The sequence below is a fragment of the Erithacus rubecula genome (genome assembly GCF_903797595.1).
Source record: "Erithacus rubecula genome assembly, chromosome: 4".
Lineage (NCBI taxonomy): Eukaryota > Metazoa > Chordata > Aves > Passeriformes > Muscicapidae > Erithacus > Erithacus rubecula.
The window spans coordinates 1,401,944-1,426,670 of record NC_136686.1 but is presented as its reverse complement, the minus strand read 5'-3'; the positions used below and the strand labels follow the sequence as shown (position 1 = coordinate 1,426,670).

The 24,727-nt window shown below is 39.3% G+C and overlaps 1 protein-coding gene across 1 annotated transcript in view; it reads right to left on the bottom strand.

Annotated features, from left to right (window-relative positions):
• The window catches only part of PTPRO (protein tyrosine phosphatase receptor type O), a gene marked incomplete at its 5' end in the record, with an annotated part of 122,979 nt that overhangs the window by 47,759 nt on the left and 50,493 nt on the right, over positions 1–24,727 (bottom strand). The window contains one exon of the mRNA XM_079304093.1: positions 7,397–7,670. Within this exon, the coding sequence (XP_079160219.1) occupies positions 7,397–7,670 (274 nt within the window). The remainder of the gene's footprint in view (positions 1–7,396; positions 7,671–24,727) is intronic.

Sequence of the window (24,727 nt, the reverse complement as noted above, 5' to 3'; positions counted from 1 at the left end):
GCCAGTATTTCTATATTCCCCTCCCTTCAAAGAATGTGTCTTCTTAACACTTACACTTCAACAGGAAAATTAACAGAAAAATTTCCATATTTGACATTAAAAAAAAATCTTGTTATTTAAGCAGTCACAGTCATCACCTCAGAAACATTTTCATATTTAATGCTTGTCAATCATGTAAAAGTTCCCAGACAAAATCAACACAACACTTTAAACTGCTTGTGACTTCAGCATAAACGTAGAGCTTTTAAGATGAGCTGAGAAAATTATCAGTGTAATGGCCAAAGGAAGCTACATGAATAGAGACTTTCTATTTTGGTATCTGTACATTATTTCATGGAGAGTTATGCAGTCCCTATTCCTACCATGTGAGAGGGATACCATATTTATCTGTTTATCCACATCAAACTTGTACAAAATTAAAATTATGATTGCCATTACTTTACAGATGATGAACTGAGGTACAGAGAAGTAAAGGGGCTTATTGAAGGGCACTGGGAAAGGGGATAAGTCAGGAACTGCTCTGAGTCAGGTAGGCCACAAAAAGTAAGAAAAATCTCCTGTGATCTGAAATCCAGAGCAGTGTAGCTCCATCAGCTAAGGAAAGCCATGCCAGTTCACTGCTAGTGGGAGTCTGGATTGTTGCTGACAATAACAGAGTCACATTTTTATTCAGTCTTCTCTATTCATTAAAAAACCCAAGAAAAACTAAAAAGAAAGAACACCTTTTGTTCAGCGCTTTCTTCAGCAAGAAAAAAATGACAGCAACCCAATTATCCTGTGGTTAAGAGGTCCAAGCAAGGCTGTATTGATAGCTGAAATTTGTCACAGTAATGTATTCTAATAGAGATAGTTAATGCAATTATGCCTACATCCTTATAAAGATTAGCATGTTGATATAGTTCTTGCACACTACAGGGATCAGATTGCAAAATTCAGGCTGCTGGTTAGAGTGGCCCTACAGGACCCATTTCAAAATTCTGCTGCCATAGGCCCTGGAGAAAAAATAATAAAATATTTTTCCCCACAGAGCATACAGTCACAAGGTGTAAGAATAGATGAAATGAGAAGATCAGTGTCAGTATCAAAAGTGGAATTATCCCACAGGAGGTGGAGTAGGTTAATCAAAAATGGAAAAGAAATACCATAGTGAAAGAGAAAAGTAAATCCCAGCAGAGTATTTTTACTACAGATTTATCTTTCTAGATGTGATGAGAAACAGAAGAAAAAAACAACTGGGGATAAAACCATAGATGTAAATCTCTCACCAACACCAATGTGTTGTCATTTCTAATTTTGCCAGGGCATGGAAATGCAATAGTGTGGGATTATCAAACTATTTCTTATGGCAAAGGCACTTCATTATCTGCATCAGATATATCTCAGTTTATTTGTACATTAACCACTTACAAAGAGAAACTCCCCATCTCACAGATACTAGCAGGCACTTCAGTGATGGTGTCTGTGAAAATTCTGCTGACATTTCATGATAGCCTAGGAATAAAGAGGAGGAAAGCAGAGCACAGGAAACAAAGCCTCCCCTCTTCTTTCTGCCGACGCTCTTCCCATGGCTTATTCCGAAATAAATAGTGGAAATGACTACCCACATGGCCAGAGGGCTCATATCACAGCTCCCACAGCACACAGGAGTGGTTTAAATGTCAATAACCATCTCTAAATAGCACAGTGCTCATGTGCAGTCATCTCTCGTGTTAGCGGGTGTGCCCTGGGCTTTCTCCTGCTGCCTCATTCACATCTGAGCTCCCCTCATTTCTCAAAGAATTACTGAAACTTCCTTATGCCACTGATTCAATTACCCCACTTATTCCTTCCTACAACAAATCAAATAAAGCATGGAAGCTATATTCATTTTTAATCCAAATGATTTTTCCTCCTGATGCTTTGATTTAATTAACCAACAATTGAATTAAGCAGTAATCACCACAGACTCTCTGTCGTGTCACTATCTTCCACTCACTATCCTCTCCTTGCTCATGGTAGCAGAGCTGCACGAGTGACATAATGCAATTTAAAGATTCTCCCATTATCTTACTTCCTTCAGCACCAAATCTCCACATCAAAAGCTATTTGCACACTGTGAAATTAAAAGAACGCTCAGCAGATAACCATCATGTTCTGGCTTTCACTTACTAACTGCTCCTAGGGTTATTAAAATTAAAGAATATGTAAAATGCCACTCTTTACTATCTATATTTATAATTCAGACCATAAACAGTCTGGTCTTTTTAATTTTACTATTTCCAGCATTTAGGATCCAGCTTGTCAGAAATTTCAGTAGCTGTCAAGAAATAGCCAAAATAAAGTGGAAACACAGAAATATAATACTTACAGCTTTATAAAAGCTCTGTACCACATTGAAGTAGTATTATAGAAGGGACTTTGAGCATTTCAATGTCCCTCTAATAGTATTTTAAACTTCACTTACAATCTCCTTATTTTTAGACCTGGAGATTATATTACACAAACACAGTCAAGATTGCAGGATCAAGACTTGAATTTGCCATTTTTCTGAGTGTCTCAGAATCTACTGCTTCTGTGGCAATTGCTTTCCCATTTTATCTGTTTACAGGAAAGTCAGTTTCTCTGTTTATCCTGGACTTTACAGCATTTTGCATTTAGCATATAACTTGCATTACACAAGCATCAAGATAGCATAATAAATGGGCCTAACATGTTCTTCAAATGCCTGGAAAATTCTGAATGCTAAATCTCCATTAATGTATTCAATTTATGTCAGATGCATTAATATTTGCAATTCAGGGAAGAAAAAAGTGCTGTGAAAATAAGTACCATATTTCAATCCAAATCAATTTATTTGGAATATGTGAAGATTGGGTCACTCTAGAAATTGAATTAATGATTGATTATGGCTGTAGCTTAGACTACATGATTGCCTGTGGGACTGAGATCTCTTACTTCTCACACTGGAACCCAGATTAATCATTATTTACCTCCATATTGTGACTTTTATGAAAAAGATGTCCCATTAATGGAGTGACCTAACCCCCACGAGTAATTCCCTTTTTTCACAGGAAAAAGTTGTGAATTATGCAATTTTCACCCCAGGATGACACTGTTTATGTGGCTGTATGATTACTGGGAGTAAAGCACAACGAGGGTAAAGCTTCCATTACACTCCAAACCTCAGGATGTTTATCTCTTGTTAAAAAAGAAACCATCTTTGAGATTAAAGAAGCTTTTTGTTCAATACCTTGGGAACATAATGTTCAAGTTTATGATAGGTAATGGTAATATTGTGCTATTGCTTACAAAGGGGGAATATAAGTGGAAATAGCACCTGAGCAATAATGACACAGAGTGCAATTTCTACATGGCCACACAGGGTGATAAATAAAAAGATCACAGAACCTAAAAAATAATGTTGTCACAAGAACAAAGGCAGAGCTGTTGCTCTTGAACATATTTAGGCCAATTGTTTGTATCCTCCTTATAATGCATTTTACAGCAGAAAATTGTTGCAGTTCTTTCTATCTCTTTGATTCTGATGGAGAAGTTTTTTCACCCTAAAAAGAGGATAATATGGTTTATCTACTGGGAAAAGATGAGCATAATGGACCTAGATACTGCTCTGAGTTACATTTCAAAGTTAGGGCTGCCACAGATAACCAACCTTTTTAAAGGTGTTTCACTTCTCCCTTCAAGCAAGAAAAACATGAAGTCTCACATTTCATTAAGAAAAAAGCCCTCTGAAGCTCCAAGTTAAAGAACTCTGATCCATTAACAAGCCAGAGGAAAGGACTGGACCTGCTGAATCACTTCCTGCAGCCCCTGGCACAGTGACAACAGAGCATTAACTGGGTCTAGTGCCAATTATTTTGTGAGGGCTGGAGATCAGAATCCCAGGCTGCAGCTGCTGGCCTCTCAAGGAAAATGTTTTTGTAGGACACACAGAGGCAGAACTCTCCCTAAAGGGAATGAATTTCACAGTCATGTGTAAGGAACTATCAGCTTTTTGAAACAATGAGACATTTTACCACTCAGAACTCCTGATCATCAGCTGAAATAAAAGCCAGGCAGAACTGCTCTTAATTGCAATCAGAGATCCTCAGGTCCAGATTTCTTCAATTCCCAGTAGAGACACATCTTTTCCTGCAGCACACAACAGCTTTGCAATGTCCTGCTTTCCCCATTCCTTTAAATGTATATAAACATATTCCTTTAAATCTTATCCTTCACAATATAAAGTTGACCATGAATATGGATTTAAAAAAAAAGAATATGCTATATGGGTATGACTCACCCTGGGAAGAATAAAATAAAGCTTTGAGCTGGGAAAATGTAGGATGAGTGAGTGAGAATATCAGTCACTGATTTTACAGATGTGCTAGTTATTTATTTCATAAACTACTTTACAATCAATTAGTAATGAGGTGGAATTTTCAGTCAAATATTTCAAAACACTAAATAAATTACATGAATTCCAGAGTTACTTCATCCCCATGGAAAAGCCAAAGCTCCAAGAGCAGAGGAAACAAGCCTGATGCAGTTGTGTTAGAGACCAGAACCACTTCAACACTGTCCAGACTGGACTGGAGAAAAGACCAATTTGACAGGCACAGCACAGGAATCCATCCAGGAGGGTGAGATTCTCACAACTATTCTTGTCAAAACCATTGCAAGGATCTTTAAAAAGCAGTCAGGATTTCCATTTTTTCTCCTTCAGTGAAGCACTGAGCAAAATTTGCTGAACACAACTTTGCTACAGAATCTAAGAATTTTCAGTTAGCTCATCCTTTTCATTACAACAGCCTGGACCACAGAGCCTAAACAAGGACATTCTGTAGTTTGTGGTTTGATCAATATGAGAAAACCCTGAAATTATTCCAATCAGAGACAAGAAGAACTGTGCAGTCTTGTAGAAAAGGACAAAATTAACAATGGAAACCTCAAAAGGAAATAGATACATGAATATGTGCATGGATGGCATGCTCACATTTAAGACAAAGAGGTGATCCAAGATCCCCAGGATGGGTTCATTGAGGGCAAAGTGTGCCTGAAAAATCTGGAGGTTTACATTGAATATGAGGAATATGAGGAAAAACTTCACTCAAAAGGTGCCCAGGCATTGGAATAGGCTGCCCAGGGAAGTGGTTGAGCTGGAAATATTCCAAAAATCTGTGGAGGTGGCACCTGGGGACATGGTCTGGTGGCAAACTTGACAGTGTCAAGTTAATGGCTGAACTTGATTTTCTTGGAGGTCTTTTCCAACCTAGATGATAACTACGATTCTTTGTTATGAGTATATTTATGTGACATTATTTTGTGTTTTTATATGTACATATTTATGCCCATATATTTATATGAAGAGTTACACATATATATGCCTATATATAATGTATAAAATACCTATTTTGTTAGTTTTTCAATGCTTTTCTGGCAAGAAACCTTTAAGGGGTAAACCAAATGGGTTCTTCCTTGCTTTTTCTTGTCAATTCCCTTAGATGCAGCATATTGATGGGAGATGTGAACAGAGAAAGGAAATGTCATCAGGATATACCATCAGAAAGCAGAGGGCTTTCACAACTCTCACTGAATTTCTAAGTAGGCAATGTCTTTGAGGGACCTTGGTCTCATTTTGATGAGCACTTTTTGGGCACACACAGCTCTGTGTGAAACTCAGACCTCCAGCACACATTGAAAAGCTGAATCTCCTTTGCAAACTCTTGGAGTTCCCAAATAAACTCCTGTGAGCACTGCCTTGGGAATAACCACATTGGCATCACTGGCTATCCTGCTAGATTTATTTTGTGTCAGCCTAATGAATGGGGTCAATATTCCACTGGTAAAGCTCTCCTGACACCAATGGTTAGAACAGGAATTAATTTGCTACTGGAAGCTAATTGCAATGTGCCATTCCTTCATGTGATATAGATATAGATGGAATAATTTAGATAGTTACACGTCTTTGCATGATTAAATAAACCAAGAATATTAAACAGCCAGAGAGTACAGGGAAAAAAGAAAAAGATAAATCTATCCTAATTATTATCTGCCAAAAAATCAAGCTGATAGTCATAATTTTATGTAAAACAGGCAGTGGACAATACCAATAAAGAGAGGGGGAAAAACCCAACAAGAAGCCAAATACCATCTCATGCATTTTTGTAGGAGAAACCAGTGGACACTACAGGAGTTTTAAGACCCCCTACCAAAACCTGACACACCTTAACAAGCCCTGCCACCTGTCCTTTCATTCCAAATTTACTGTCAGTTCTGCAGCCTTGTGCTCCAAAAGATGAGCTTGGGAGCAAAAGCTGCTGCAAGAGAGCCAGCACTCATCAGCCAGCCTGACAGAAAATATCAGGGGGCAGGTTGGATGCTTTCCCTTCCAAAGCTCACAGTTTACAGCCTGCTTCTGGAGCTCAGCATCCTTCAGTGCTGCCTATCAGACAGGTGGTGAAACCATCAAGCCTTGGAGGAGGGAGTGGGACACAGGATATGCCCTTGGAGCCATCAGTCTCCTGCTTTTCCAGAAACACCTTGTGGAAACCCCTGAGCCAGAAATGGGGCTGGCTTTGGTGGGCTCAGTGACTCTGGCTTCCTTCTTCCTTCAGAGATTCCCTGCACAGGAGGGTGTGCAGCATCTGCCAGCTTGGATCACTCCTTCCCTGCTCCCAGAGACCCTGGTGGGCTCTGGAATCAGAGCAGTGAGCCCTGCTGCACAGCTGCAAATGCAGCATCCCAAAACCTGCTAAAAATGCAGAGTGAGGCTTTTTTTTTCCAGTTGTATAGGACAGCAGAATTATTTTCTCAGAAGAAAGCAAACATAAAATATAAAATTGGATTAAAATTACTACTTGGCTTACAAGGCTAAAGCAGTTGAAGGAAAGGAAATTCAGGCTGCCTGTGAAGTCTGAAATTGTTCATTACCCAACAACATGATACTTTTCCCATGGGACCCCTTATGGTTTTCCTCATCAGGGCAACTTGAGCACACAAGGGAAGGCTGAAGAATGTACAGGTGATGTAAAGTCTTGTTACTCCTAAATTTTAGGCTCCTCACTCAATAACACATGAACCTTAAGTTGCTTTGAATGCTATTACCATGGATGGTGCTTGCTTATTGACACAATAATACAGGCACAAAAAATCTTAACCATTCCTCAGATATAATACAACTAAAACTACCTATACAATCCAAGGTGCCATTTAGGGAAAAAAAAAAAAAATTAGTGAAAATTAGTTTGGCTCCATCCAAACAGATTTTTGTAATCTTTCAGATGAAGAAATCATTTTATATTCTACAAATAGTTTTCAATTTCAAGGTTGGCACCTTCTTCACAAGAATAATCCTGGGGAAAAAAAAAAGCCACACATACAGAGAAGAAGAAACAGAAGTAAAGAAAATGTTACTTACTGGTTAACACAGTGATTGATCTTGCTGACTTGGAGACCATGTTTGAGTTGACCACCAACAGAGTCACTATGTAATACAGGCCATGGTATTTGGCATTAAAAACCACAGGGGCAGGTAAAGTGCTATTGAATTCGTCAAACTGGAAAAAGTAGTTCTTGGATTCTCCAGCTATCTTCACAACATAGACAGAGGAGGAGCTCACCACATCTGATGCTTCCAGGGACACAACGATACAATTGTCCTCTCGGACAGCAACTTGGAAAGGTTCTGCATTCTACAAGACAAGAATGAAGAGTTTGTTGAAGTAAAATCCCGTGTTTTACTTTCACCTATTTCCCTTGTCATTTATAAGATAGTCATGTTATATTTGCAATAAAGTTGTGTCTTATATTCTACAGGAGAGGTGACATCAAACAGGAGCAATGATTTCAGGGTGTAATTCACAGTCAGCCCAAGCCCACAGGTCTGTGATTATCAGAGGCCAGACTCTCTGCAGCAGGGGCTGGATCCTGCTGTGCATTTTCTGATACTCCAGATACTCCATTCCTTACATCCTGAGGAACAAATCCTCTGTCATCCTTTCATGAGGAAAGGTGGAGCAGAAGAGGGATGAGATTGTAAAGGGTATCAGAGGCAAGAGGATTTCCAATAGAGCCTCAAAGTCATTTAAATCCCCAAAAAAGAGGCGATTAAATCAAGACTCTTTTATCTTGCAGAAACAGGTTCATATATTCCTCAATGCAATATATGCTGAAAGACTAAAACTGAAGAATAATTTTTGGTACTGCCTGAGCTTTTCCAAATATGCCCATTTCAGCAAGTACCAAGTGGTAAGCAGCTGTCACCACTATGTTCACAGTTTTGGCTGGCACTTTTCATTTCCTAAGCTACAGCATTTAATTTCCAATATTTCTTTTATTAGTAGTAGAGAGAAAGGAGCAATTGAACCTGGTTTTCATGTATGTTAAACCATTTCCAGCTGAAAACAATTTCCTTTTTATTAATTTCAATCCAGCTGTCAGGAGAAGCACTTGTTCTCTACAGGAGTTTCATAAGAGATTCATGCTAATTAATGAGGAGGAAAAGTTCAAGCTTACTTTAAGAGTTGCCTTTTTGTTTATCATACCACACCACGGCTTATAACTTTTTTTTACCCCCCATGAAAACTGTCATGTCTGGTATTTTCAGTTCCCAACTCCACAGTATTTTTTTCCCCTTCATATTTCACAGGCTGAGAGATCTCAGGGAAAGGTTGAAAAGCAAGGGGAGTTTGCAACTTCTTCAATCAAGTTGTTCCTTTACCAGAGGGAGCTAGAGACCTCCTTCAGAGATTAATTCTAGCAGCCTGACTACCTGCTATTTTCTTGTGGTTTTGTTTAGTGGGAGCTCTTCCATGAAAACAATATTTCTGGGATTTATGCTGCAAGAACCAGGATCCCTCTTTGAAATTCACACACATGGTGTTGCCAACTCTTGGCATTCAAAAAAACACCCCAAAACCAAAAACCACAAACAAACATTAAAAACACAACCAGCAAAAAAAAAAACCCACAGCAACAACAGAAATAAACCCACCAAGAATAAATAATTGCTTCTAAGAGTATAAGATTTAAAACAGCAGCAGTTTGTCTTCAATGTATTCATGGTATTTTCATTGGGCTTTGACATTTCCAGTGTACCTAAGGTTACACCACCCTAGAGGCAAAGCCACAGGCTTGAGACAAAGACCCTGAGCAAATCCCCTCCTCTGAGCCCACAGGAGAACAAGGCACAAAGCACATAATCAGTCCAGCCCAAATAGGATAACCTGTCTAGACAGCTCCAAGCCTGAGATTAAAAATACAGGCAATGCAACTTCAGCTGATGGTTTGAGGTTTACTTTAGCTAATCTTTTTAAAAAATTACTTTTAAGTTGTTAAAATTGTATCTGCCAATGTTATCAATGGGAGAATATTTTGGTGTGGAAATCTGGGTAATTTTTCACAGATGGCAAAGCAATTGTTCCAAAAAATTTTATAATGTAAGACTATAACTACATAAAACACTTCCATTTGTTTTCCTCAGCCTCAGCTAAATGCAACAGACTTACCCTTGAGTAGATGAAAATTCTGCATTTCAAGTGGTCGTATTTTGCCTTAAATCCCAGTCTAGCATTTGGATTCACAGAGACTCAAACATTTAACTGGGGATTATGCTTAGATCTGGTTGAACCAAAGATTCTCTTATCCTTCTTCCTCCCTATTTCCATTTCACTAAGAAAATGTAGAATCAACCCTAATTCAGCCCTCCTGGTGTGGGAAGGCAGGAGAAAGAAGGCACAGGTGAGCTGGCTTTCCAAAAGCACATGCACTATTATATCACAGAAGAAATTATTGTCTTCCAAGACCAAGCAAGAACTCAGCAAGGTTATTTCTACATACTAAGCTTGAAATTACTGTATAACCCCACAGAAACCTGGGTTTTGCCCTTCCACAGACTTGCATTTGAATGCTTCACTAGAGGAAAAAGCATGGATCTGTCTCTAAAACTATTCTTGCTTTCCTTTGGTCTGGGCACTGAATTGCACAGCACAAACTCCCAGCGCCTACCTTGCTATGAAGAGCCAGCCAAAAGTGCCAAATGAATTTATATGTGCCAACAAAGAGTTCAAAGCAAGTTCCTTATAGCTGTCTGTACTATAAATCATTTGCTGTGCTAATAAAGCACAGCTGGAAATTAGGCATATAATTGCAGAGTCAAGGACATTCCTTGGATATAATTAGATGTTTTCAGAGAATGCCCATATGGGTTGTGATATTACTCTTGGATTCTTCCATGGGTATTGCATTTACTGTGATGAAGACCCTACTTTTTTATTTTTCCCCCTCAATCTTCTTGGAAATTAAGCAAGCACTATCCAGCAAATTATTCACGAGCCTTTTTAACCAGTTCTCACACAATTAGCATAGAATGCCTCTACTAGCTAAATAAAACTCTCAGACACTTGTTTTTGTTTCTTATGACACCTGTCTGGGGTAAATTTTTTTTTTTTGAGTGCTGTATCACCTTAAGCACGTGGGGATTGTGAAATGTTAGCTTCCCTCATCCATGTGCCTGTGTCCAGGAGCTTTGGAAGCACTGCTGCCATCATGTATTTTTTTAGCAGCTATGTGTCCCATCCATCTGTGCCCATCCTCAGAAAACATCCCTCTCTACAGTGGCCCCTTTCCAGTGACTGTGTGTCCCTCTTCCACACCTCTGGATGCTCACAGGCTTCCCAACTGCTGCATGCATGGGAAATGTGGTTTGTGGGACACATCTGTTGTTTATTATCATCCACTGGCTCTTGAAACAACTTTTAGCCTTTAGTTTCATCTTCTGAAACTGGCAGATGAGACATCAATAAAAAGAATTGGCAATTAACATGTCATGAGACTAAATCTCCTTTGGAATATGGATTTCACTTGGGCAGTAAAGAATGGACCATCCTGGATGTGCTTTCTTCAAGTTGCACAAGGTCAGGGTTACCAGCCAGCTCTGGGCTTGTGATTTTGAAAAGAAGGCTAAGAAAAAACCTGAGTATTTTCTTTAAGCACCACTGGAAGTGACAAATGTGCCCCACTTAACTAGACTGTAAAGCCAGTGTGTCTTAAGACTGACAGCATCAGTATGGTAAATACACATTTCATTACTTCTGGTCAGCTACCTCCAGGATTTAATTTGCTGGTGTCACAGCTTGAGCAGCTATTTTATGCCTGTGGGGAAATTTGGCAGGGCTTATGCATTCAGAACCAAATTATTAGCTCCAACTTCCTTCCTAGTTTATTATTACAAGCTCGTGCCACGATAAAGCACTTAGAAGAAAAAAAAAAAAAAAAAAAAAAAAAAAAAAAAAAAAAAGGAGGGGGGAAGTAAATCTCACAGTGTGATGCCTGTTCACAGTCATTTCCAGCACAGGGATGAGTCATGTCAGTGGAATTTTCAGCCAATAACCAGGTACCTATTAAAATTAAAAGGATGGAGAGGCAAGGAGATATACAATATGCCAAATGCAAAATATCCAAAGAGCAATAAGAAAATAGATGGTGTGCAGCAGAGCTCAGAGTCCTTTTTCCAGAAATTTATATCCATGGTTTATTTTCATATAGCAGAATGAGTTTTACACATAAGGAAGAGATCTAAGTTGCAAAATAACCACTAATTTTAAGTACTCTAGCTTCTGGATGTCTCATTCTGAAACACACTGTGCCAGAACCCAATTACCAGAAGTGTAAGTAGTTACAAGTTCTGCTGACTTTAAGAGGAGCTGTGGACATTCATCAGCTCTGTAAAATTAAAGTACCAGTAACTGCATCTCATTATCTAATACCAGACAAGTGGAACTAAAATCTCAAACAAATCTGACTCTTGTCAGCTTTTACAGAGTAAATCCTGCAGCACCACAGAATTTTTAAAGTGGGCAACTGAAATCCCAAAACAGGTGCAATTTTAAAGCTATGAGGATCTCCTTCTTAGATACCATAATGATCAGCTAGTGCATGATGTGGGATAAAACAACATCCATGAAAGCACAAGAAAATATTGAACACTATATCCAGACCTCTTGGATAAAATACTGGCAATTTTGTGAGTGATTCTACTACACTCAGATATATTTTGTCCTGGTGGCCAATAATGCTAATTTCATTCTAAATCACATGATGACTCATTCTCACCACAATTCATCTTAATCTTAGGTGCTTAAATGCAATGACTAAGCCAGGATGACCTTTTCAGACAGAATACCTGTGGAATCATCTAAGGCTGGAATTACTTTTGAAAATGCACTGAACAGCCAAAGGGCTGATGATCCCAGCTTGGCAATATTCCTGCAGTCAATGGGTGCAGTGAATCCAAGCCTTACAAAAAAAGACAGCACTGTGCTACAGTCTGGCAGTGGCACAACCACAGAAAGAACATAAGAAATAAAAAGTTTTGCAAAACATGATTTCCTTGGAATTGCTAGCTATCATTATTAGCTCCTGGAGTTTAAACAAAACAGGTAAACACTTCTTTAAAGAACTTTAGGAAGATCATCCTAAGCTTTTCCACAGGTCCCAGTGAATCCTAGAGCAGGCACAGTGCTGAGGAAAGGATTGTTTGCCATGATCTTCAAAATGTGAACAAAAATGTCACATACAGCCACCTTACAAAAATGCAAAGACTTTTGGAAAATAAGGATATTTGTTTCTGAGGCTTTTGTTTTTATCTACACTTCCCTACAGTTTGTGTAAAATCATCCTTTAATAAACACTCCTCAGAAGAAATACTCCATGGGAAAAAAAAGCAAATCCATATAATTAAGATTTTCCATCTTAAAAAAAGAAAAAAAAAAAAAAAGGATTATTTTAACATGCAAAAAGATAGCAAAAGCTGCAGTTCTCAATAATTTATGGTTTGTGATTTAGGTTAACACATAATTTCTGGCATTCTGCTCTATGAATAGTGTCCTCATCCTCAGCCCTGTTGCTATTCTGAGTCTCAAAAAGCCAGTTATAACAATCCACTGGTCATATTTTATAAATGAGCTTCCACATTTCTTTGCTCTGGGAGACAGCTCTAAAGGGACAAGTACTTTTTTCTCTGCCCACAAATGCAGAACATGGGGGTGTTTTTTTTTTTTTAAGCAAACATCATTATGGTATGTACAACCCACCATGTTTTGCTGCCATACTGAAGTTAATAACCTGGAAGGGAAATATTTCTTCACACAATCAACTGCATTAAGTTTTTGGTTGGATAATGTTAATGCTGCACTGCAGGTCACAGGAGTTTGGTTATTGGGCCAAAAGTGTAAAAAATCCTAGTATTAATTTTCTATTGGATTGTTTAGCTTTAAAAGACCTTGTAAGTAGCTAAATTCAGCTCCATTTTGCTCACTTTTAGCTGGCAGCTCGAAGTGTTGCAAAATTCTCTGTACTTTAGATAAGATTGAATAAACAACCAAGTTTGACCACAAAAAAAAAATTAGTCTTCTTCATGTTTTTAATCCTGACTGGGAGTAAAGACAAAAAAACCTACAAACAAGCCAGTGATTAAGTAAAAAAACAACATTTACAGGCTGAGAGTATGACAGAGGGGTAGAGACTGAGCTGGTGGGTGCTACAAGAGTGGAAGATGCCTCAGTTTTGAATTGATAGGGTGCATCCATATCCTTCAAATGTGCACAAGTGAATGAGTTCTTAAAGGCAGAATGTAATGATTTGCTTCTTGCATTATCTATAAAGAACACAGCTGGGAGGAAGTTGAGTTCTCACTTGTCAGAGAAACTGGAGACCAAAGGGGTTATTAACTTGATTTTTAATCACAAAGCAATATAAAGGAAAATTGTGGAAGAGAACAAGAGAACTTTCTCTTCCCCCCTCCATGTTGATCTATAATAAGAGAACAAACTAGACACAATGAATTTATTTGTAGATAGGGGCTATTCCAGGATCCTAATTCCTTGTTCTATATCTGCAAAAGTTTTTAAAGGGGATTAGGCACCCCAGTGCCCTTATTAAGTATTTTCAAAATTCTGAGACTACTAGGGAAGTTTTGAAATTTGAAATTGGGATGCATTTAAACAGAAAAAAAAAAAAAAAATCTCTTCCAAATCTGGTTTTGTGGCATGGAGAATTCAGAGACAGATGTGGGTTACACTTTGTCCTCATCTAAGTCTGCTGAACTTCACTTTGGTCTGGTGCTCACCTTAAATAAGGCTCTGCCTTATTGCTGTCAGTTTCCTATCACCCCCTGCCCCTTGGCTCCCCCCAAAAAAGCTGCAAATACCCATCACCCATTCTTCAAATGTCACAGGAGTCATGTTATGGTCTGGAAAACCTAAGTCTAAATCCAGATCAGCAGTTTTCATAGTCTGTGCTTACTACCCTTCTTCCCTGAGCCATGTGCCTGTGGCTGTCCCTGAAAGACTGTTTACTCAGGTTCAAGTAAAGGTTTATTTTGTTTTCAGATCCAAGTGGAACCTGATATTCTACATTTTGATTACCTTGTGGTGTCCCTGTGCTCTCTAAACAGGCAAGAGAAGAACAGACAAGCTGCTGAGATTTTCTCTTCTTATTTATATATAGTTTTTGCAGATGAATGGTATTCTTCTCTGCTAAAGTATTTGCTGTGGTAAAGAGTGTGTGTGATTGATTGCTTTGCTTGGTTCTTTTGGTTTGTTTTTTTCTAACCTGTGCTCAAAGGGAAGCAAGCTGATAGTGCCATTTCCCTGATTACTAGCAAGAGATGGACTCTGTAACTCTTTGTGCTGCACAGGGTCAATTGCAAATCCACACAGAACATTTCAATTGTAGCCAGAGCTTGATTTTCACTTCATTTCTAGTGTGGCTTTAGGCTCAGTTCAGCCATTTGTACCAATCTGATAAGTTCATAGCCACAGAAGGATGCTCTGTCACATTGCTGCTGCTCAGAAATCATGAACACTCCCAAACTCCAATGCTGAAAAAGCTCAGAACTTGTCACTGCCACCTTGCCCTGCAGGGACAGCTCCAGCAGGATTTATTTAGTGTATCAAGCATTCAGTTTTTAGCACAAGTGCCACAGGCTGACTGGAAGGAGGTGGAAGAGAGGAATGAATACAAAGAGCTCAGGAAACAGAGCCAGGACCCTCAGCTGATGGAAAGTCCTTCCAGATGTGAGACACCCCACAGGAGGAGACTGGCCAGGGGACAGTGATTGCTGCTGTCTAAATGAGGACACCTCAAAGACTTGCTGGCCAGAACTTTTGTGATGAGACTTCTGTACTTAGTGTGAGATTAATATGGCTTCATTTTATCATAATAAAAATTGGGTGAGGGGTCAAATCTTATCACCTAGGTTCCCTCTGTACTCTGTAGGGAAAGACTGATCTAAGAATTCAATTTACCCACTCAAACAAGCTGACTCCTGGAGATGCTTGTCTCTCTCTGTGCACCTTCCATTTAAACATCAAGAGCCAGATGGGGCCAGAAACAGCTGTGCATGGTGTGATGGCAGCTGCAACTCAGATTTGTAAAGCCATTTTTATGTATTATGGCTCCTAGCCTTTCTCTGTCCAAATTGATATTATAAGGTTTAAATTTTGTTTAGCTATTCTCTTTTTCAGCAGTATAAAAGTGCATGATGGCCGTGACTGAGCAAGGAAAATAACTCTAAGAAGGTCCTACTCAGCAAAAGATGTAAGCATGCCCATAAATCCTTTGCCTCAGTGACAAAGGCAAGCCCTAAGTACAAAGAATCAATCAGGAGATCAAGGTCTCTTTTCTGGAGCTGCCAAAGAGTGATAACTCCCTGAAATTTCCTTCTAATTTGTTTTGAGTCTTTTATGAAGTGGGGTTGCTAAAAAAGTCATTCAAAGGATAATAAAAGTCTTGGTCTCTTAGGTGATGCTGAGCCTCCTGTTCTGCAGGTTTAGTGCTCTCCTCACAGAATTTATTATTCCTTGCTGTGGTCATGTGGTTTTTTACACTTGGCATTTATTCAGTGGCCAACAGGGTTGCAGTCAAACCACTACAAATCCATTCATCAGCCTCATATCTCAGGCTGAGGTAGCTCAGCAGTGATGGCATGGAGAGCATATACATTAAATTTTTGTCTGGTTTGGCAGCTACGAACCCTGCAAGTGCAGAATTGAAAGAATTAAATTTTTGCCATTAGCTTTATTTTCTATATTTCTCCTTTAATACCTGACAGAGCTTTTCCCCAGGCAAGACAATGGCTAGCCAGGCAAGAGAAGGCTTAATAAACTCAGAGATGAAATCAGCTGAGAAAAGGCTGTGTGGAAATTGGCAGTGAGAAGCCTGCTCCCTACAGTACAATTGACTGTAAAATAAAAATATAAATTTTCAGAATGCTGTTTCCTCCTTTTAACTCAGGATGCTAAACCTCTGTAGTGTCATCTGAAAAGGATGAATTTATAAACAGCATGTCCTTAAATGAGTCAACACGACCTTTCCCAGACATACACCACGGTAAATATTTACTGAGCTTTATTTCATAGGCATTAACTCACTGCTAATATAAAAAGCTTTCAGGCTGCTAGACAAAGCAATATGTAATCCTATCATTCTGACATTTAAGAATAGGCACAGCTTAAAAGTGATAGTGACTTTGCTTCTTAGCTTCTAGATATGAATTCACCATGTATTTGTTTATGCTGTAATTTTCTTCTTCCATTTTTTGAAGTATTTTTGTTGCCAGTGAAAGGGAAAGATAAGGATGAAGGATGATGATATGGATTTTTTTTTTTTTCTTTTGTCTTCTATATGAGTCACAGCAAGTGGTGCTCCCATACATAAGCACTGGTCATTTTGCATTATACTAATCCAGGCAAAATACATTTAGCATGGTTGTCTGATTGCCATTTGCAGGTCTTAGTGTGGTAATTTCTCAATAACTGCAGTGTAAATATACAAATCTCTCTCATCTCATCAATTCCTGTACTTAAATTAATGAAATACATACATTGCCTAAGGTCTCACCCAACTCTTTGACTGAACCAAAATATTTTTCACGATCCTTCCTGGAGTATACCTGCCTGTACTTTAGAATTACAAAATGGACAGGGCTCTTTTTTCCTAAATATAACCATTAAAAGTCACTAGCAAAATTTTGTAAATGTATATGGTGCCCTATAATGCAGATAAATATCTGATATATCCTTCAAAAACCCAGAATTGAGCACAAGCTATTTTTTATGTTGAGTTAAATGTGCAGCCTTAAACCTCTCCACCTTCACAGCACAGTTCTACATGTACAACAAAAAGATGCAAGAAAAGGCACTGACAGCACTGAGCCCCTGTGGTAACAGAAGCAGCTTCATCTCCAAGCCAGATTAGTGGTTTCTTAGTTATTTATAGCTCTCTTAAATTTTAATTACTTTATTTACTTACTCTCTGCCAGGTCCCTACTGACAGCATTCAGTTTTCCCTCCCCTTCCACTCCAGTGTGCTCACACAGCAATGAAAGCTCTTTATTATCACTATCAGTGCTGTTTCTCAGCTCAGGTTCACTCTTTAGACAATTTTTGCCACCAAACTCAGGTTCCAGGAGAGCCAATGGACAGAAGGGCTCTCCTGACCAAGCAGCCTCCCCCAGCCTTTAGAAATTTAAAGCAGCAGAGAATGAAGAGGGCTGGTGTTTCTTTGGGGTTCTGTTTTTGTGATGATTTCTCAAGTGATGAAAGAGGTGGGGAGAGCAGGCAGAAAAAAGCTAAAGTTTAGTGAGTCATGGAGTTTTCTGTCCACCCCCCCCCAGATTTCAGAGGAGAAACTCATCACCCAGCAGCACCCTGAGCTCCCTGCAATTCACAGCAGCAGAAGTCATTTGCCAGCTGTAGCTTCTCCACAGCTTAATGAAACACCAGCAGTAATAGACTCTGCACTCTCTGAGTTCAAGCACCAGGCAAAACTGACTGAATTAAATTACCACAAGGATTAGGACCATAAACACAATCAGCTGGCATAGTTCAGTCTATAAACAAAAGATGTATTTACCTATGGCAACAAAATTAACCACGCTGTCCTTATCTCTGCTGCTGCAAATACTTGCAGTGTGCACGTGAAAGTGAACATTCACACTTGCACTAAGTATTTGCATGTTCATGAATAAACTGTAATCAGTTTGACAGTATTCTTCTTTCTCACTTTATTAGCCCTGTAAGCTCTTCATTCAGCCCTCACACTTTGCATACCAAAAAGACAGACAGAGAAAAACATCAACATCCTTGTAAAGTTGCACACAAGCACAGAATGTCTACATAAATAAGAAGATCAGCCTCAAAAACTAGAGACCATGCTCCAAAGAGCAGCAATGTTTTAGCATTGGCCACAGTAAAAAGAGAAGCCAAGGAAATCTTGGATTTTTTTTTTCCCCCATTTGTCTGTACTTGAAAGAGGGGAAATAGAGACATGCATGACTGATGGTAATGGAAAACCTATTTGTGTCCAATTCACTGGAGAAACAGTACAAGGACATATCATCCTTGTGAAATAATTTGTCCTGTATTCCTTGAGTCAGATGAAAGTCCCATTATGTACAAAACAACACGTGCAGATGAATACAGATCGGGGAGATCTATTATTCTCTCAATAATTCTCTCTTGGTGTAACCTCTCTCATGGAAAAGGCCTTTTCCAAGTGCCTCACACTGTCATAAAGTGTGACTTTTTCCACTTGCCTAGAATAGATTTGAAAGTGCACAGCAGCACCGAGGAGTCATTCATGATTAGAGCTCTTGCTGTGAAACAAAACTGGCACCTGCTCCTGGAACCTGCAGCAATTAACAAGTGTGAAATCAAAAAGTCACACGGCGCCAATTGTTCGCAGGGCATGGAGAGCAAAAATAGAGAGAAATATCTTCATAGCCCTGGCTTGGCAATTCAGAGAGAGCTTTATGAGCACAGAACAGTTTCATTCCCTCAGATGAGGCTCGTGCTGATGTGTTTGAACTTCTCAGAATTTTCCTCTTCACACTGCTACGAGACACAAGGTACTCTCATCTCAGGCGCTGCTCATTACTAATTCCCTAACCTGACGAGAAGTTTGTGGAGGAACAAAAGATTTTTGAGATCTGAAGAATGATTATGAAGTGACACAGGTATGATATCAAATCTAAGTTTTTTTCCTTTTGCAGTGTTAAGGAAAAAAAAAACACAATAAAAGCCCAGTAGTGCTGCCCAGTGCAGCACAGAGCACCGGAGCCTCTTCAGCCCACAAGCCTCTAAATTTTAATGGCTTACAGAAGAACTCCATCTTCAACATCAAACTGAATAACAAAAGATAAAAAAAAAAAAAAGAGAGGAAGAAAGAAAAAGAAAAAAAATAAAAAAGCTTTGAGGGACCATTTTGGTTGAAATCTGCTACAGTCACATTACAAATAATCCATTCCAAAATTATGGCTCTGCCAGGAAAAAAGCAGTCTGCATCCACACATGGTAAAACAGAAGCTGGAAGGTAAAGACCATGCTGGTTTACTGAGCTGTCCTAGAAAAGCCAGTAGCTCTCATTCAGATGCAGGTCAGAAAACCACAGCTGCCCAATCTGGCCTGAATATAGCTGATGTTAATGTTGATTTATGTTTGTTAAGAGACCTCAAGTATTTTACTGAAAAACTTGCATGTTATTTTATTCACACGTAGATTTTGAAAAATGATTGTGAATATATTTGATGTCCACATCTTATATGGCTGGTTTTACTTTGTTTCATTGTGAATATTTCGGGTGAGCTATTCCTAGATATTTCAGAGTGCTCTAGCAAAAGCAGCTCAGGAATGAGAAGCTAGGGAGAAAGACCAAGAACCAAGAATAATGATTATAATTCAAACAAAACTCCTCAAAGGGCAAAAGAAGCTACAACTGTGAGAACTAATTGATTTGATTCTGCATATACAAAAAATGATAAGAATGATTTTGTACTGGTAAGGCGGATTTATTTTTTAAGTAAGATTTAATTAATTACCCCTCCAATTTTTTTTTTCTTTGAAATTTTTAACTGTAAGGCATCATATCCAAAAGATAAAAACCAAAACCATCCAGGAAGTAATTACCTAGATTAAGACTGCTGTTTGACTTCTTTCCTGCCACAGTGATCTCTGGCAGAAAGAGAAACCAAGGAAGTTGGGGGAGGAGGGGAAAAAATTTGATTCAGTAATTCAAGAAGCTAAATACATTTTTCTGTATTTCAATTATCAGAGAGTGGGCTTGCTCTGCTGTGGGAGCAGCAGCAGGCTGGGAACAGCAAGGTCTGTTTTAGTGAGGATGTGTCATGTTAGACACTGGAGAAGCAGAAGGAGCTGTACACAGCATTATTTGCTGTGAATAACAACCCCTGGAGTCACCTCTCAGAGCTGCTGTTGCACATTGGGGGATCAAATTTGGGGCTTGCCCAGCTCCAGCTCTGCCCTCCTCTGCTGGCTCCAGTTCAACAACATGTATTTGTCAGTTTTCAATGTGGAATCATTGCTTACATTCTTAGAGTCCTGTTTATAAATGTTTGTTTCTCCTAGCTTTGGTTTAGCCCAGCTCCTGTTATCCTAGATAATTAAGAGTTGAAGTGAACACTTAATATTTAAAACACATTTCCCTTCACTGGTGTTATCCTGCACAAACCAAGGTTTTATCCTTTTCCACTCAATACTTTCACTACCATTATCTGAGGCCACTCTTTCCATTACCTGCCTCCTATTCTGCCAGTAGTAGGAAACACAAATATCTATTTCTGCCTCTTCCCTTACTGCTCCCTGTAAATGATACTGTCTTGCCACCAATACTCAAGAATTATTACAAACCTCTATGTAAGGAAGCAATCTCAACAGTTTCTGTCAATTTGTTTCATGTATATATTTAAAAACTATATAAATAGGAAACATATTTCATGTAAAACTTGCATATGGCTTGCTCTTATGTTCCTCACTTTTAAAATTAACTTTTAAAAACCAGAAACAGAAGTGTTTTGCATCTCCAACCAATTGATCTGTTGCATTCCACAGTGTCTCTCTCTCTTCTGTATTGGTTGGGTTTTTTCCCCTTGCTCCTGACTGATGTGGATGGATGCTGTTCCTGTGGAGACTGAGCTGGTTACCTCATCCAGCAATCAGCCCAGTTGGTTTCCAGCCCTACCAGGAGCTCTCACTGCTCCTACAGCCTGCATTGCAGCCATCCAGCACAGTTATGGGATAATAAATCTATTTTAATTTTCATTTTTTGCTCCCCAAAAGGATAAGGGTTTTGCATCTCTGTTCTGTGCAAAGGAAATCATCATCCTTAACACACAAGAGCCTGACCTGAAGCAAGAGGACAACCCCACCAATAATTTTGTTTCAAAAGCCTTCAGTTGTAAACTATTTTCTAGTGTCAATCATGGCATTCCAGAAAATCCTTCTGCTAAGTTTCCTCTTATTTTGTGCACAGAAACAGTGCTTTTTGACAAGAGACCAAGAAAAGTCAGCCTGAATAATCGTGTTTTCCTTTCCACATGACCACTGCAGTGACTAATTCCCAATTTGCTCCCTTAGCTCTGTCTCTCTCCCTTTCAGAAGGCAGCTCAGTCCTGAAAACAAATGAGAGTGGAGGAGAAAAGGCAAGTTTGTACTCATGTTATCTCCCCACCCACTCTTCCTCCCACTCCACATTCAGTAGCAAAGGAGTATGTTTTGGTTCATAGGCTGAGCCTACATTCCCAACTACCATGTTAACAAATAGCAATGAAAGAATATTTTTGTTAATTATGAGGCTCTGCTGTTGTTATTGCAGCTGACTGGGGAAGATGAGAAAACCTGTGTGGTTTATGGTACAAATGTAATGTGGGAAGTGCTCAATCCATAGACTTGTGGGCCATAATTTAGTTTCCCAGGAAGTTTGGAGAGCACTTCAGTCTTAACTGAAGAACTTATGAAGCTGACATCAAGACTGGAAAATACTCTGAATTTCTGTGATATGGTATCTTTCCACTGAAGACTATCAAAGTACTTTTTTAATACATGCTAATGAGCCCTCACAAGATTGCTATAAATACAGTATCATGTGTATATGACTCATGTGGCTTATTAATTTTACATCACCTACCCTGCTGCTTGAGCAAGAGTGACAGAGCAGCATCCAGGCAAATTCCTCTGTGAGAACCTAGCCAAAATAGCAGTACCTGTGTCTTCAGGGGTCAATCTGCCTCAAGGCTAATTCTAGTTAGCAAGATTCAGGCTGAGAGAAATGTTCCTTGCTTACCAATCCCCTCCCAGTATAGTTCTCTTGAAAAAAATGTAGAGCATTCTTCTAAAAAGAAAATGAAATCTGAAGCAATGTCTAACAGCTCCTAGGTTAAACATCCCATACTATGCCAGTGGTCTAAAGCAAGATGCAAGGAAGAACAGGAACTTTGCTGGGGGTGGGTATGGATCCAAAAGGCATAGATCCTCAATGGGACTTGATTTTAATTTAAAAAAGCAGGTGAAAAAAGCAATATTTAATCTCTTAAACTTACCTATGCCCTCAACTAAATGACACTTTTACTTAGCTTAATTAGCTATTAACACTGAGTTCCAGAAAAGGCCTTTGTAGTCTCCAAGTGTTCACTCCACTCCTGTGGCAATTACCCCAGTAAGAGGTTCCACAGGCAGAGCAGTGATGAAGATGTGAAGGATTTGTTTGCTTGATACTCCCCAGGAGCTGGGAGCCAGACAGATGCTTTTTAATTGAGATAAACAGGACACTGTGCTCATACAGGTTGATGAGAGGTCAAGTATATTAGCATGGGGTTAACACTAGCCAGTGTAGCTTCCTGCTAGCTTAGAGGATGGGAAGGTAAAATAATGCCTTGCTGTAAATTCCCAAAAGTTAAACAAATGGTTAAAGGCCCCACAGAGGGTAAATAATAGAGCTGAAACAACAATAGATTTCTTTAGCCCAGTCTCAGTGGAATCAAGGAAGGTGGATCAAACCACCCATTTCATGGTGATTTCTTTCTTTCCTGCACACAGGATAATTGATGTGGTGGAATTCAACCCAAACAAGGCAGCCAGACAAATTTCACCCACAGCATCCACAGGGGTGAGAGAGCTGAGACAGGGTGGAGGGAAAGGAGAAACTCCCAGGAAGTGCATTGGTCTCTCACAGCAAAAAAAGGAGGAGAAAGTGGAGAGGAAGATGCTTCCTCTTGTCCTCCAAACAGGAGGAAGGACAGAGAGAGCTGTCAGTTTTCCAAGGTGTCACTGAAGCACAGCAGCTCCCACTCTTCCCACACTGAAACCCACTCTCATTTCTTGTCTTACTTAAATGGTTCTTCTCCATCCCAAAGCCAAATAACTCCAAACTTCTCAATGTTCACATCCAAGAGCAGCTTCTGAAGCTGAGTGTACCTCTCAACTCTAAGCCATCCATACAAGATTCATTCTGGAATCACAGAATCACCAGGTTGGAAGTGACCTCCAAGATAGAATCCAACCCAAGCCACATCCAGTCTTTTAAAACACATCCAGGGATGGTGACTCCATCACCTCCCCAGGCAGACCATTCCAGTTCTTTACTATCCTTCCTGTGAAAAACTTTTTCCTAATATCCAGCCTAATTTTCTCTTGATACAGCTTGAGACTGTGTCTTCTTATCCTGTCAGTGCTACCAGGAGAAAGAGACCAACCCCCACCTGACTACAACCACCTTTCAGAGGGTTGTAGAGAGTGATTTGCCAAGGATGATCAACACATGAAAAGCTAAGAAAAAAATTGGTGACAAAACATGTGCAATCACCAAGAGAGATTATAAGAGAAACTGCTGTGCACTGGGATCAGTCAGCCATGGACTGTCTGGGGCACAGCTGCTTCCACAGCCTGAAAAGGCTCCTGAAAGGATTTATCACCATTTCTGGTAGGGCACAATCTGGAAAAATCAGTGCTCTTGTGAAGCACCTGATGGAGTTAAAATTGAAGTGGCTTCTATCCACAAGTGCTAATAACTTTGGAGAAGGAGGAAAAATGGCCTTAGGAGTCTGCTGTATTTCATGGGAGGAAAGAAAAAGACAGTAGAGGGTTAAGGAGGTCAAGAAAGGAGGTGAAACATCTCATGCAGTGGGAAGAGTAACTTATTCCTTTGACCACAGAAGGTTGGGTGGAGTTGTGCAGCAATTTGCCAAATAAGTCTACCAGTTCCTGAAGTTAAGGCTCCCATTTTCAAGACCAAAAGGTCCAAATCTGGTACTTTCCACTAATTATATCTGGAGGGAGTTGTATTATTTATGTTTTTTAAATTAGCTGGTGACCTGAGCTGTATCTATTCCAGTCCAAATACAGTTTGCATATCATTCATTATATAAATGAGGTTTGCAGTGAACATAACTGTTTACTCAGAAGACATCCATTTAGTGAGCTGGCATTTCTTCATTACCCAAAATATATGATAATTGTCCATGTAATTCCTTCAGCAATTTAATTGCACACAGTCCTGCTCTTCCATGGAAACTATCTGTCAAATCCACATAATAATTATGCATCAGTTAATATTGAATCACACTATTGCATACATAGGGCTGGAGTGAAACTGGATTCAATTCACAGTAAGGTGAGCACCTTTCTTTAAAAAACTACGATTATGAAGTTTTTAGAAAGCAGAAACAATTCAATGACTGAAGTGCTGCCATGGCACCTGGTGTGGGGCATGCTGGCATATCAGAATAGATACAGCTTTTGTACACTTATCACAATTCCAGGGTGAAAGGTAATGGTAAATCAGGGAAGTAACATTCTGCCCTGAAATATTCCCTCTGCAGGAAGGTGGTGTTTCTGCAGCTGGAAACAAATTTTGCATTTTGCACTAAACTGATCACATTTATTCCACTCTCACTGGA